This window comes from Colobus angolensis, unplaced genomic scaffold, assembly GCF_000951035.1.
Source record: "Colobus angolensis palliatus isolate OR3802 unplaced genomic scaffold, Cang.pa_1.0 Scaffold186, whole genome shotgun sequence".
NCBI lineage: Eukaryota > Metazoa > Chordata > Mammalia > Primates > Cercopithecidae > Colobus > Colobus angolensis.
In genome coordinates this window covers 3,434,211-3,447,416 of record NW_012114999.1, presented here as the reverse complement: position 1 = coordinate 3,447,416, position 13,206 = coordinate 3,434,211, and the positions used below count along the sequence as shown (strand labels likewise).

Here is a 13,206-nt window from a genome sequence, read left to right as displayed (position 1 = left end):
CGGCCTAGGGCGCCTGCAGCCCAACCTCCCCAGCCTCCGGGGCGCCACGGAACCCGCTCGATATCGCGGTCAACTCGTAGACATGGAGACCCCTGCCTGGCCCCGGGTCCCGCGCCCCGAGACCGCAGTCGCTCGGACGCTCCTGCTCGGCTGGGTCTTCGCCCAGGTGGCCGGCGCTTCAGGTGAGTGGCACTGGCCCCTGGAAGCTCAGGGCGCGCCACGCGCAGGAGGGAGGAGACAGTCCCGGCTGACAGCGGGCTCGTCCTGGTTCCCTGGGGCGCCCATGTTGCCCCCCGCGCCTATGGGACTCGGCTGCATTCACCCTGCCGGGCTTGAATGAACCCAGTCCCTTGGGCGCCGGCGGGAGTTGCAGGGAGGGAGTTGGCGCCCCAGACCCCGCTGCCCCTTCTGCTAGAGAGTTTTGCTCTGGGTGTCCAAGTAATTGGACTGTTGTTGCATAAGCGGACTTTTGGCTCCTGCTTTAACTCTGGGGAAAGGGCTTCCCAGTGATTTGCGACCTTCAATATAATAGGACTTGGGCTTGCGTCTGCACGTGTTGGCGTGCAGAGGTTTGGATATTATCTTTCATTATATGTGCATCTTCCCTTAATAAAGAGCGTCCCTGGTCTTTTCCTGGCCATCTTTGTTCTAGATTTGGGTAGAGGCAATCCAAACGGGCTGGATTGCTGCTTAGATTGGAGCAGGTACAACGTTGTGCATGCCCCGTATTTCTACGCGGTGTTCGGTACGGCGTAGAGACTGGGACCTGCTGCGTACTCGCAAAGCAGATCTTCATAATAAATTATCCTGATCCAATACAGCCGACGGTGTGACAGGCCACACGAACATGGATCTCCGTGGAAGTTTCAGTATAGAGACATTTCAGATAAAAATGGAAAAAGTGAAGTTTGGCTTTTTTCATTTGTATGCAGTCCTAACTCTTGTCACACGTGTGGGATTTGCCTTTTTTCCATAACTTACTGAAAACCCTTCCTGGCGGGCTGAACCTGACTCTTCCAGAGCTGAGTCCTGGACAGGCACACTGATGGCCCTGGGCTCTTTCTAGTCAAGTTATAACAAGGCTTTGCCCATGAATAATTTCAAACGAAAATGTCAAGATCCTTGCCGGTGTCCTGGGATTACAAGGTGAATCTTGTCATGAAGAAATTCTAGGTCTAGAAAAAATTTGAAGATTCTTTTTCTCTTGATAATTCACTAATGAAGCTTTTGTTGTTGAAAACTAAAAAGTGAGGTTTATGGTGATGTCAGGTGGGAAGGTGTTTTATACATCAACACAGTCGAGTGCTGAGAAGTGCATGTAATAGTAGCTGTTTCTCTGTTGCTTAAAGGCACTACAAATACTGTGGCAGCATATAATTTAACTTGGAAATCAACTAATTTCAAGACAATTTTGGAGTGGGAACCCAAACCCATCAATCAAGTCTACACTGTTCAAATAAGGTAAGCTAGGTACAAAAAAAGAAAATTAAGCGTTTTGATGTTTCTGCTCTCCTATGCTGAACATTAATGTTCTTAAAGCTGATTTCTGGATGAAATTATTTAACAGATGACAAAGAAGAAGGGATTCATGGCAATTCGCTGGCCGGTGTCATACTCTATTAGGCCTGCAACATTTCCAGACCTTAAACTGGTAGAACATTTTAATTGTTTTAATTGTTTTTGGAAATGATGGGAGAGTTCCTAAGTGAAGTATAAACTGTGGAGAGGTGAACCTTCTTGAGTAGGCACTGAAGTGTGCTTTGGGTCATGATAGATTAGTTGATGTCATCTAAACATTGATGTCTTTTTCTGTTGCTGTCTAGACTGTGAACCATGTCTAACACCTTAGGGAAGAGGTGGGAGGAATCCCAGTGTATGCATTGCCCTTAAGCAGTGTTTGATTCATTCATCTTTGGACTCCATGAATCGAAATTTGGTAGTATACATAATCTTAGTGGAGGAGGCCAAATGTGTGACTCACGGAGCCTGGCAGAGCAGAAATACTCCGCTGTCTGTACCCTCTGGGTCTGGGGTGGCTCTGCTTCTTGGTGCCTCAACTCTGATTGGCAGCTGTCCCCAGGAGCCGATAATTTAGCATATTCAATCTAAAGGTTATGTCTTCCTTGATGGTTTTCACCATATTCTTGGCAAGTTTTTGGTTTTTGAAATGTTCTAGGAGGCTTGGTAGAGATCTTATGAAATATAGAATAGCTGTTGTGGAAATGATTTTAATGCTAATTATGTAAAGGTACAAAAGTATCACCAGCTAAAACGAAAGGTATTTTGTTGTTCTGTTTTGTTTTAGCTTGTGCCAGGCTTTTTACATCATTAGGAATGCAACTTCTAGATACGATGGATATTTTAAGTGAATGTTCTTGTTTTTCAAAATGAACTTCATGACAGCAGTTGCCAAACCAGCAGGGAGAACTTGCCTGCATATGTGCATGCATGTGTGGATATGTGTGGGGGCACGGAGAGAAAGATGAAGGAATTTCATAACCTGAAATAATGATTACAGTTCTGGTCAAACTTGTCAATTCAGATTTCACCAATTGAGAATTAGTAATTAATTTCTCTGATACAGGCCTGAAGTTTACCTTGGTAAACACTTTCCTTCTAGACGGTAAAAATTAGATTTTGAGAGGAATGCTTACCTCCTAAATATATTCAATCTAATATTTGAGGGACATGTGGGCATATATTTACGATTCACCTGCTTTTTAAACATAAGCCTTTGTTAACTATAAGTTCTTGAACTTTATAAGGCTGCTGTTATTTAAATGAGCACAGCTTCTGATCTGCAAACATCAGAGTGCAGGGCTACAGCTTGGGGGATGGCAGCCGACTCAGGGTGGTCCTGTGGACTGGACAGTCCCTTGCTGCTGTGCTGGAGGGCCTGGGAGCTTTTCCATCAGCCTGCGCCTGAAGCGTGCACTCTTCTTGCCCACCCCAGGAATAAATGAGATTTCTGGTTAAAAAGGACCAGAGCAGTCATTTTACAGATGAGGAAACTGTTGCTCTGGAAAGTGAGGGATTTATTCATGACTACACTGATGGTAAGTGCCCATGTCAGGTCTGGAACCAAGGTCTACCCAGTATCCACACACCCCTTAGGTGGCTCTGTTACAGTCTGATGGGAGGCCACAAAGCAGGAGGAAGAAGGAAAGCCTTGCCCACTGAATCTCCTCAGTGGGGCTCCCTCCCTGCCTGTTTTCCTTCCCTACAGTTAGCATCTTAAGCAGCTGCCCCTCTTCCCTCCCCACTGCTCTCACTACTGCAGCCTGGCTCCAGCCGCCGGACACTACTGCTATGCAGAAGCCCCTGCTTTGAGCTCCAACTGCATTTTTCACCTTTGCTAACAGTTTTCAGTGGTGGTTGGGAAATGTTATTGGCTTAAGCCTTAGCACAAACCATCACCTGTGATATTCATTCCATAGAAATGTTCTGAATTCTAAAGCTGAATTTACAAAGCTTCTGGAAAACAACCTGCAACCAAATTAGTGACTGAATTTTTTAGTCAACTCAGAATTCCAAATCAGAGGGTTCTGCAATGCCTGGAGGAACCTTGGAGGCTTTTAAAGTGTTAATGCTATTAATGGCATTCAGAGGGATTTTCTACAGAATTGTCCCTTCATTACCTGTTTACACAGTTACAGCTTACCATGGTACTGTGTAAATCCTTGTGCTAAATTTTGCTGTAGAGTATGTGGTCCCTGCTGTGAGCTGGGAGGAACCAAATACTGTATCTCTATGGTACATAGAAAGCCCTAGGAGACTTTCTTCTGTTATCTGAACAACTATTTGCTATAGTGATAAAAAGGAAACAGCATAGTCTCATTTGCTTTTTGAAATGGAAATGATATAATAAAACACATTTTGGTCATTCTGGAACAAAATAGCCTCTCTACTTTTATCACATAAAATTAAATAAATAGAAACCAAAATATTTCAATATCAATCTTAGTTTGTGCACTTTAGGATAAAGAATGTGTTTACCCAAATCCTTTTGGCCTGGTTACTTAGTTCAGATTTTGAAAGAAAATATATTTATGGGTTTTATGTGTGAATTTAGACAATGGAATTCACATGGTGCCTCGTTTTCCCCAAGATTATGAATTAATTCAACCTGTAAATACAAACCATGTAATAGTCAGCGAGACCCTACAGCCCTGTTGCTTGACAGAGCACACAAGGGCACGCACCCCTCGTACCAGGCCGACTGTATTCATATTAACAGCATCATGGAGGAACTCATGCTGGAGGACAGGGGAGGGAAATGTAAATGCTCAGCAGGGAGACCTGGAGATTCCTGGAGCAGGTGGAGTTGGGACCTGGCCTTGAACGATGGGTCTGCCTCTGGTAGTCAGTAATGCCAAAGGGAAGAGCAGCGTAACTGTCACTTTCTATGGGACAGAAGTGTGTGAATCAAGTTGCCGTGACACTTCACCTATTTATTATTTTGGTCACTTAGAAGAATTTCATTTTAGAAGTCCTTTAAATCATTTCCCCTTCAATGACGTCTCACAAAAGAATGATCTGTCTTCAGTTTTTTAGTTTCAGACTTTGTTAGACAGATACTACCTGTACTGTCATTCTGTAATCTTGGTTGGGATGGATTCGCATCTTGCAAAAGCAAGGGAGGCATGTAGTATAATGGGGCAAACAGACCCGGCTCTGCCACTGGTTAGGTGTGTGACCTTCTGCAAGTTGCTTAGTGTCTGTGAGCTTCAATGTTCTCACGGATAAGAAAGATCCAATACCTTCTTGGAAGAATTATATCAAATGAAGTAACATGAGTAAATGGTCCAGTAGAGTACCTGGCATATAGTGGAGTCAATGAATGATTAATAATAGCATTAATAGTGGTCATGAGAGAATATATGTATAACGTGTTATTATATAGACTATTCTACATAGAATATAGAACGTGCTATAACAAACTATATGATATGATATCATAAGTAGACTATAGTAAACAACCTCACTTTGTCTCAGTTGCCTCTTCTTGATGGAAAACTGCTCTTTCTCCCCTGTAACCATGACAGAGCATCTACATTCTAAGGAAGATATTTAACAAAATGGTTAAGAGGACAGATCCACGAGTCAAATAGCTATCTGGTTCAAAATCCAGCTGTGTGATTTTGAGCTAGTCACCCAATCTCACTTTGTCTCAGTTGCCTTATTTGTAAAAACAGGGCAAATTACAGAGCCATCCCCTGGGTTGCTATGGGGACTCAAACATGCATCCCAAGTGCTCAGTGTTGCTAGGTATGATGACTCACACCTGTAAATTCAGCACTTTGGGAGGCTGAACAGAAGGATCAGCCTGGGCAACATCGCAAGACCCCATCTCTACAAAACAATGCTGAAAAAAAAGCAAAGTGCTCGCACAGTAACTGCATCATGAGGGTTGATTGCAGGGCTCCTGATGTTAGCACAGAACACCACAGCCAGGAAGCAGTCTATCCTGTTGGGTGCAAATTGTAATGTTCCATTTATTTTTCTTCCTTCTTTTCTTTCTTTAGTACTAAGTCAGGAGATTGGAAAAGCAAATGCTTTTACACAGCAGACACAGAGTGTGACCTCACCGACGAGATTGTGAAGGATGTGAAGCAGACGTACTTGGCACGGGTCTTCTCCTACCCGGCAGGGAATGTGGAGAGCACAGGTTCTACTGAGGAGCCCCCATATGAGAACTCCCCAGAGTTCACACCTTACCTGGAGAGTAAGTCACTTGGGCTGTACCACTGTTCATTCTTGTTATAAACGTCTGAATAATTCTTGTGATCTTATACCTTTAGGGGCTACTAAATTAAAAATATTTACTATTTTTTTCTCGGAAACTGGTACGTAACACAGCCCTCTTCACACATTCCAGATGTGGTAGGAGGTTCACAGAATATGAACTTTGGAGCTGATGACAGTGTCATCAAGTAACTTTCTCCCCGAGTCTGTCCCCAGACCCTGTTACTGTCCTCAGTAACCAGCTGAATGTGTGTTGGGAGAGGGCAGGCCAGGGAAGGGGATAGGGATAGGAAATCCACCAAGGCGGGGTGTTAGCTTTTCCCTATATGTATCATATATCCTGATTTTTCTGTCCCATTATCATACCAAAAATCCCAGTTAAGGATTTTTCCCAAATGGTCATAAATCGATGAGGAAAGTCCATGGCTTCCCTCTGAGCCCATCATTAGCCTAATTATGCTGACCTTTTCCAATCACTTGGCCATGATTTGAGTTCCATGATGTGCCAGCACCTGCTCAGCCATCTGCCTGTCACCCTCGTTCTGCTTTTGGGAAGGTGGAATACTTTCCTCCTCAGCCTTTGCCCCTGTAAGCTGGCCCTAGGAGCCAGTAAGAGAATGAAGAGAATTCCTGTCAGGTAGGAGATTTAAATTCTTTTGCCGCAACTGTGGCTCTGAGCTAGGCATTTCAGATAAACGCATGCAGCACATTGAGTAGAGTGAAATGAGCTTCTCTTGTAAGGCCAGCTGGTTAGAATGAAGGTGTTGTGTTAGTGTTAGGCCCAGCAAGAGAAAACAGTTTCTCAAGGTAGGAAAGGTGAGGAGAAGGGGTGGACAGACAACCAACCAACCATCCTCCTCTGGTATCTACTTTGAGGGTTGAAATAGGGGGCCTGACCCTAGGTGAATCTGGCTGCCTTCTCAGAGCCCCCATTTGCAAAACCCTCCAGACCCCTGGGTGCTTCTGCCTGTGTCTCTTGTGGCACCAGGCAAGAATGTAGTGGCGTCAGCAGTCCCTCTGGTGACTGCGGCATGGTTGACATTCATTTCACCCCTAGTTAATGGCATCCTCATGATTCTCTTTTATATTAATAGTTCTTGAGTTTTTTTGTAAGCTACTTCAAATCCTTTGTTGGTGCAAGATAGAAAATATTTTATGTTTGTTTTGCATGTGCACATGCATATTTGGCCTGTGAATTGATGTTTGTTTTCCTGTCATTTAACCAAAGCATATGAGATAATTGAGCCATTGTAGAGACCCGGTGGTTAAATCGGCTTCTCGAGGTACCAAGGACATTTCCTGGGCTTTCTCATAGCCCTACATTTTTTTGGACCTAAAATGTAGTTTATGCTACCACCCTGTTCAATATAGTAGCCACTAGCCACATGGGGCTGTTGACCACTTGAAATATGGCTAATGCTGTAAGTATAAAGTACACACGGGAACTTAAGAAGTGTAGAATATCTCAAAACTTTTTAATATTGATTACATGTTAAAATGATTATATTTCCAGATATATGCAGTTGACTCACGCAGTGCATGGCTGAGAGGCACCGACTCCCTGTGCAGTTGAAAATCCGAGTATAACTTTTGACCCCCCAAAAACTTAACTACTAATAGCCTATGTATTAGTTGACTGTTGACTGGAGCCTTACCAATAAGATAAACAGTCAACACACATTTTGTATGTTACATGCATTATGTACTGTATTCTTACAATAAAGTAAGCTAGAGGAAAGAAAATGTTATTAAGAAAATTATAAGGAAGAGAGGCTGGGCATGGTGGCTCACACCTGTAATCTCAGCACTTTGGGATGCTAAGGCGGGTGGATCACTTGAGGTCAGGAGTTCAAGACCAGCCTGGCCAACATGGTGGAACCCCATCTCTACTAAAAATACAAAAATTAGCCGGGCATGGTCGTGGGTGCCTGTAATCCCAGTTACTCGGAAGGCTGAGGCAGGAGAATCACTTCAACCCAGGTGGAGGAGGTTGCAATGAACCAAGATTGTGCCACTGCACTCCAGCCTGGGTGACAGAGCGAGACTCTGTCAAAAAAAAAAAAAAAAAGAAAGGAAGGAAGGAAGGGCCGGGTGCGGTGGCTCAAGCCTGTAATCCCAGCACTTTGGGAGGCCGAGACGGGCGGATCACAAGGTCAGGAGATCGAAACCATCCTGGCTAACACGGTGAAACCCCGTCTCTACTAAAAATACAAAAAAATTAGCCGGGCGAGGTGGCGGGCGCCTGTAGTCCCAGCTACTCGGGAGGCTGAGGCAGGAGAATGGCGTGAACCCGGGAGGTGGAGCTTGCAGTGAGCTGAGATCCGGCCACTGCACTCCAGCCTGGGGGCAGAGCGAGACTCTGTCTCAAAAAAAAAAAAAAAAAGAAAGGAAGGAAGGAAGAAAGAAAGAAGAGAGAAAGAAAGAAAGAAAAGATGATTATAAGGAAGACAACATATATTCACTATTAATTAAGCAGAAGTGGATCATCATAAAGGTGTTCATCCTCATCATCTTCATGTTGAGTAGGCTGAGGAGGAAGAGGAAGAAGAAGAGGAGGGGCCATGGCAGGAGAAGAGGTGGAGGAGGTAGAAGGAGACAGGCACACTTGGTGTAACTTTTATTGAAAAAAATTTGCATATAAGTGGATCCACAGAGTTCAAACCCATGTTGTTCAGGAGTCAATTGTCTTTGGTTAAATAAAATGTATTATGAAAATTAATTTCACCTGTTCCTTTTTGCTTTTTCTAATGTGACTACCAGAAAATTTAAAGTGATATCTGAGGCTCCATTGTCTTCCCCTTGGACAGCACCGCCACAGAATGTCTTAGGATTCAGCTCCGGGCTGCCATGCCTGCTTCTCTCAGGGAGCTGGTTCTATGTAGATGTTTTATATGAGAGATAATTAAGTTGTCAATTGTGAAAATGAAACAGGATTTAACTTTTTACCGAATTCTTTGGTTCTAACCAAGCTCATTTCCTTGGTTTCAGCAAACCTCGGACAACCAACAATTCAGAGTTTTGAACAAGTGGGAACAAAAGTAAATGTGACAGTACAAGATGAACGGACTTTAGTCAGAAGGAACGACACGTTCCTAAGCCTCCGGGATGTTTTTGGCAAGGACTTAATTTATACACTCTATTATTGGAAATCTTCGAGTTCGGGAAAGGTGAGAATTTTTTAATTTGTTTTTATGACCTGTTTTAAATTGTGGATAATTGGGTTTTACAGCCCATTTCTTCCCCAATTCAAAAATAGCAGAACAGGGTTGTTGAGAAGGTGGTGGAGTAGAAGGGGTGGGGAGGGGTGGACAACAGGCCTGGTCTTACCTGCTACTCTCCATTACCTTGTGACTCTGGGCAGGGCCCCCTCAGAGCCCCAGGTTCCTCAGCCAACCGCTGGATCAGGCCATCTCTAAAGGTCCCCCACACTCACATTTCTCCCTCTATTGAGGATCCCGGGCACAAAATGTGTTTTTGTTCAATGTATAATACTCCCTTCCTTTTTCTTTTACTGTAGATGTCTTCTAAAGGGGCTAAATAGGGTTCAATATGCCTAAATTGGATGTTCTCAGTCTTGGAAAAGGCATTTTTAGCAGTGATCAAGGGAAACTGATTAGTGAAGTCACTTCTAATCCTTCACGCGTCAGCTATGTTCATGTACGCTTTGCTTAGAACCTAGGTTTTTACTTCTGCAGTGACTTAAGGAAGGGGAAAGAATTGACTCTGAGCCCAGATGAATTAAGAACTCTATCTTTTTACAGAAAACAGCCAAAACAAACACTAATGAGTTTTTGATTGATGTGGATAAAGGAGAAAACTACTGTTTCAGTGTTCAAGCAGTGATTCCCTCCCGAAGAACAGCTAATCGGAAGAGTACAGACAGCCCCGTCGAGTGTATGGGCCACAAGGAAGGGGAATTCAGAGGTGAGTGGCTCTGCCGGCCATTTGCGTGGGGGTGTGGGTGCCTTCTGGAGGAGTAGCTCCACCCTCAGGGCTGGGATGTACTTCCTTGGTTAAATAGTCAGGAAGACAAACTGCCTGGAGGTTTTTTTGTTGTTACTTGTTTTGGTTTTGATTTTGCTCTTGGTACTCTTAACATTTTGGACATTTAGAAATGCTTCTGTGTTGTTTGAGCCCTTGTATTAGCAAGGGTTTTCTTGAGCACCTACCATGTGCTAAGCCCTCTGGTGAGCCCCGGATACACAAACTATGTTTAGGATTTAGCATCAAGTCACAGATTTCCCTGGGCATTTTTTCATGCTTAAATTCTAATTTTGGGGTGGCTTCTGGGCCAGCTGCATCAGGACCCGGTAGACATTTGTGAGTGCCCTCTGTCACCACAGAGGCTATAGAGTCTAACCCATCAAGGGAAGGGATTGAGTATATCAAGTATACCCGCATGCATGTGTGCATGTGGCTGACACATGTGTGTCCACGCGTGTGCAGATGTTGGGAGCTCAGGCACATTGTGCGGGGAACAGTCCCTAACCGGAAGTGCTGTGGGCATTCAGACGTGCAGGAAGCTGCAAGCCTGTGCATCTTCCTCCATGCCTTACAGGGAAAGTATTCTGAGTACTTTCAGTGAAGAAAAGAGTCAGGGGATATAAACGATGGCTTATGCAGGGTATGGTGGCTCACACCTGTAGTCCCAGCACTTTGGGAGGCCCAGGCAGGCAAATCTCTTGAGGTCAGGAGTTCGGGACCAGCCTGGCCAACATGATAAAACTCCAGCTCTACTAAAAATACATAAAGTAGCTGGGCATGGTTGCACGTATCTGTAGTTCCAGCTACTCAGGAGGTTGAGGCAGGAGAATTGCTTGAATCTAGGAGGCAGAGGCTGAAGTGAGCTGAGATTGCATCACTGCACTCCAGCCTGGGTGACAGAGCGAGACTCCATCTCAATTAAAAAAAAAAAAAAAAGAAATGATGGCCTAGCTCCAGGTGAAGATGAGATTTGAACATTTTAAAACACTTTAAATAAACTGTTCTCTCCTGTTTATTGCCACTGATGGGAGAGGTTTCTCTTTACCTCTGGTCCTGCTTCCCTCTGGGCCATCCTACCCACAGCCTTCAGTCATTGTCCTAAAGCCTAGCTCTAATTCCACTGCCTCTCCTTTTGTGCACACACACACTTCTCTGCTTCCTTGGCCCTTCTTTATCTTGGAGAGGCATTTCAAATGCCACTTCCAGCAGGAAGCCTTCCTACTGCAGCAACTAGTTACTATCTCTTCGTCACCCGAATCCTGGTAGCACTTTGGATATCCCACTTTGCACTTAGGGTTCACCTTCTACTATAATCATTGCCATCAATCTCAGCATCGTTTTTAGGCACTTCTTTCCAGCCGTTGTTCTTACCTCCAACTACATATCTTTTCTGGACTGCACATTATTCAGTTTATTAAATGCCCATTAAATGTGTTTAGCCATTGTCAATTACTCTGAAATGTTTAGGGTTTGACAAATTCTTTCCTAATCTAAGTGTGGTGGAAAGAGTGAAAGAAAGAAATTTCAAATTGCACAAAAATAGGATGGTGTAATTTGGGGTTATGCCCTCAATTTTGCCCACTGATAAATGGGATTTGAGCTCTCCAAGTTGACTAGATGCCCTTTATTTTTCAGAAATATTCTACATCATTGGAGCTGTGGTATTTGTGGTCATCATCCTTGTCATCATCCTGGCTATATCTCTACACAAGTGTAGAAAGGCAAGAGTGGGGCGGAGCTGGAAGGAGAACTCCCCACTGAATGTTGCATAAAGGAAGCACCATTGGAGCTACTGCAAATGTTGTGTTGCACTGTGACCAAGAACTTTTAAGAGAATAGAATACATGGAAACACAAATGAGTATTTCGGAGCATGAAGACCCTGGAGTTCAAAAAAACTCTTGATATGACCTATTATGACCATTAGCATTCTGGTTTTGACATCAGCATTAGTCACTTTGAAATGTAACGAATGGTACTACAACCAATTCCAAGTTTTAATTTTAACACTATGGCACCTTTTGCACATAACATGCTTTAGATTATATATTCCGCACTCAAGGAGTAACCAGGTCATCCAAGCAAAAACAAATGAGAAAATGCCTTAAAAAATCCTGGGTGGACTTTTGAAAAGCTTTTTTCTTTTTTCTTTTTTTTTTTGAGATAGAGTCTCGCTCTGTTGCCCAGGCTGGAGCGCAGTGGCATGATCTCGACTCACTGCACCCTCCGTCTCTTGGGTTCAAGCAATTCTCTGCCTCAGTCTCCCGAGTAACTGGGATTACAGGCACCCGCCACCACGCCCAGCTAATTTTTGTGTTTTTAGTAGAGATGGGGTTTCACCATCTTGACCAGGCTGGTCTTGAATTCCTGACCTCAGGTGATCCACCCGCCTCGGCCTCCCAAAGTGCTAGGATTATGGGCGTGAACCACTGTGCCCAGCCAAAAAGCTTTTGAGAGGCTGACTTCAATCCATGTAAGAAAGTAAAATGGAAATTGGGTGAATTTCTAGGACTTTTCTAACATATGTCTGTAATATAGTGTTTAGGTTCTTTTTTTTTTCAGGAATACATTTGGAAATTCAAAACAATTGGCAGACTTTGTATGAATGTGTTAAGTGCGGGAGACGTCAGTATTCTGGGCACCTTCCTAATATGCTTTACAGTCTGCACTTTCACTGACTGAAGTGGCATTAAACATTTGAGAGCTAACTCTATTTTTATAAGACTACTATACAAACTACAGAGTTTATGATTTAAGGTACTCAAAGCTTCTATGGCTGACATTGTATATATAATTTTTTAAAGGGTTTTCTATATGGGGATTTTCTATTTATATAGGTAATATTGTTCTATTTGTATATATTGAGATAATTTATTTAATATACTTTTATATAAATAAAGGTGACTGGGAATTGTTACTGTTGTACTTATTCGATCTTCCATTTATTATTTATGTATGGTTTGGTGTTTGTATTAGCTCTACTACAGTAAATGACTAAAATTGTCGGTGGCTTATAACAACGTATCTTTTTCACTTATAATACATATTGGTGACTATAGGCTGACTGCACCTCTTCTCAATGTCTTCTCATTCTAGGATGCAAACCAGTGGAGAAGCCCCTAATTAGGTCAGGGCAGAGGGAAAAACAAAAAACTGGTAGAAACTGGCAACCACAGCTTCAAGCTTTAAGCCCATCTCCTACACTTCTGCTCTGTACGGGCCCATTGTCACTTCTGTTCACATGCTGCTGCCCCAAGCAAGTGACCAAGCCTGACAATACTTTGCCTACTGGAGTCATCACAAGGCACATGACAGGGGGCAGCGATGTGGTCTTACAGGGAAGGGAAAAGATAATGCTCTCTACTGCAGACTTGGAGAGGTTTCTTCCCATTGGCAGTGGTTTGACTCATTGGAGATGAGAAAAAAAGAAATATTCTTGGGATGATTGTATTGAAAGAAAATTAGGTAAAAGGACAAT

General features: G+C 43.5%; 1 protein-coding gene across 2 annotated transcripts; it reads left to right on the top strand.

Moving 5' to 3' along the window:
* Window positions 1–6: 6 nt before the first annotated feature.
* Window positions 7–12,653, top strand: F3 (coagulation factor III (thromboplastin, tissue factor)). Of its 2 annotated transcripts, XM_011940017.1 has the most exons (6): window positions 7–182; window positions 1,350–1,461; window positions 5,526–5,725; window positions 8,734–8,912; window positions 9,507–9,669; window positions 11,365–12,653. In XM_011940017.1, exons 1-6 carry the CDS (start codon window positions 83–85, stop codon window positions 11,499–11,501), a joined length of 891 nt encoding a protein of 296 aa, XP_011795407.1. In that variant the 5' UTR covers window positions 7–82; the 3' UTR covers window positions 11,502–12,653. The 2 variants fall into 2 exon arrangements, with proteins under 2 accessions (XP_011795407.1, XP_011795408.1); XM_011940018.1 differs by lacking the exon at window positions 9,507–9,669.
* The last annotated feature ends 553 nt before the right edge of the window (window positions 12,654–13,206 follow it).

Coding starts and splice junctions, on each gene's coding strand:
- F3 (XM_011940017.1), top strand. CDS start 83: ATGGAGACCCCTGCCTGGCCCCGGGTCCCGCGCCCCGAGACCGCAGTC. Junction 5,726..8,733: donor GTTCACACCTTACCTGGAGA/GTAAGTCACTTG, acceptor CCTTGGTTTCAG/CAAACCTCGGACAACCAACA. Junction 9,670..11,364: donor CAAGGAAGGGGAATTCAGAG/GTGAGTGGCTCT, acceptor TTTATTTTTCAG/AAATATTCTACATCATTGGA.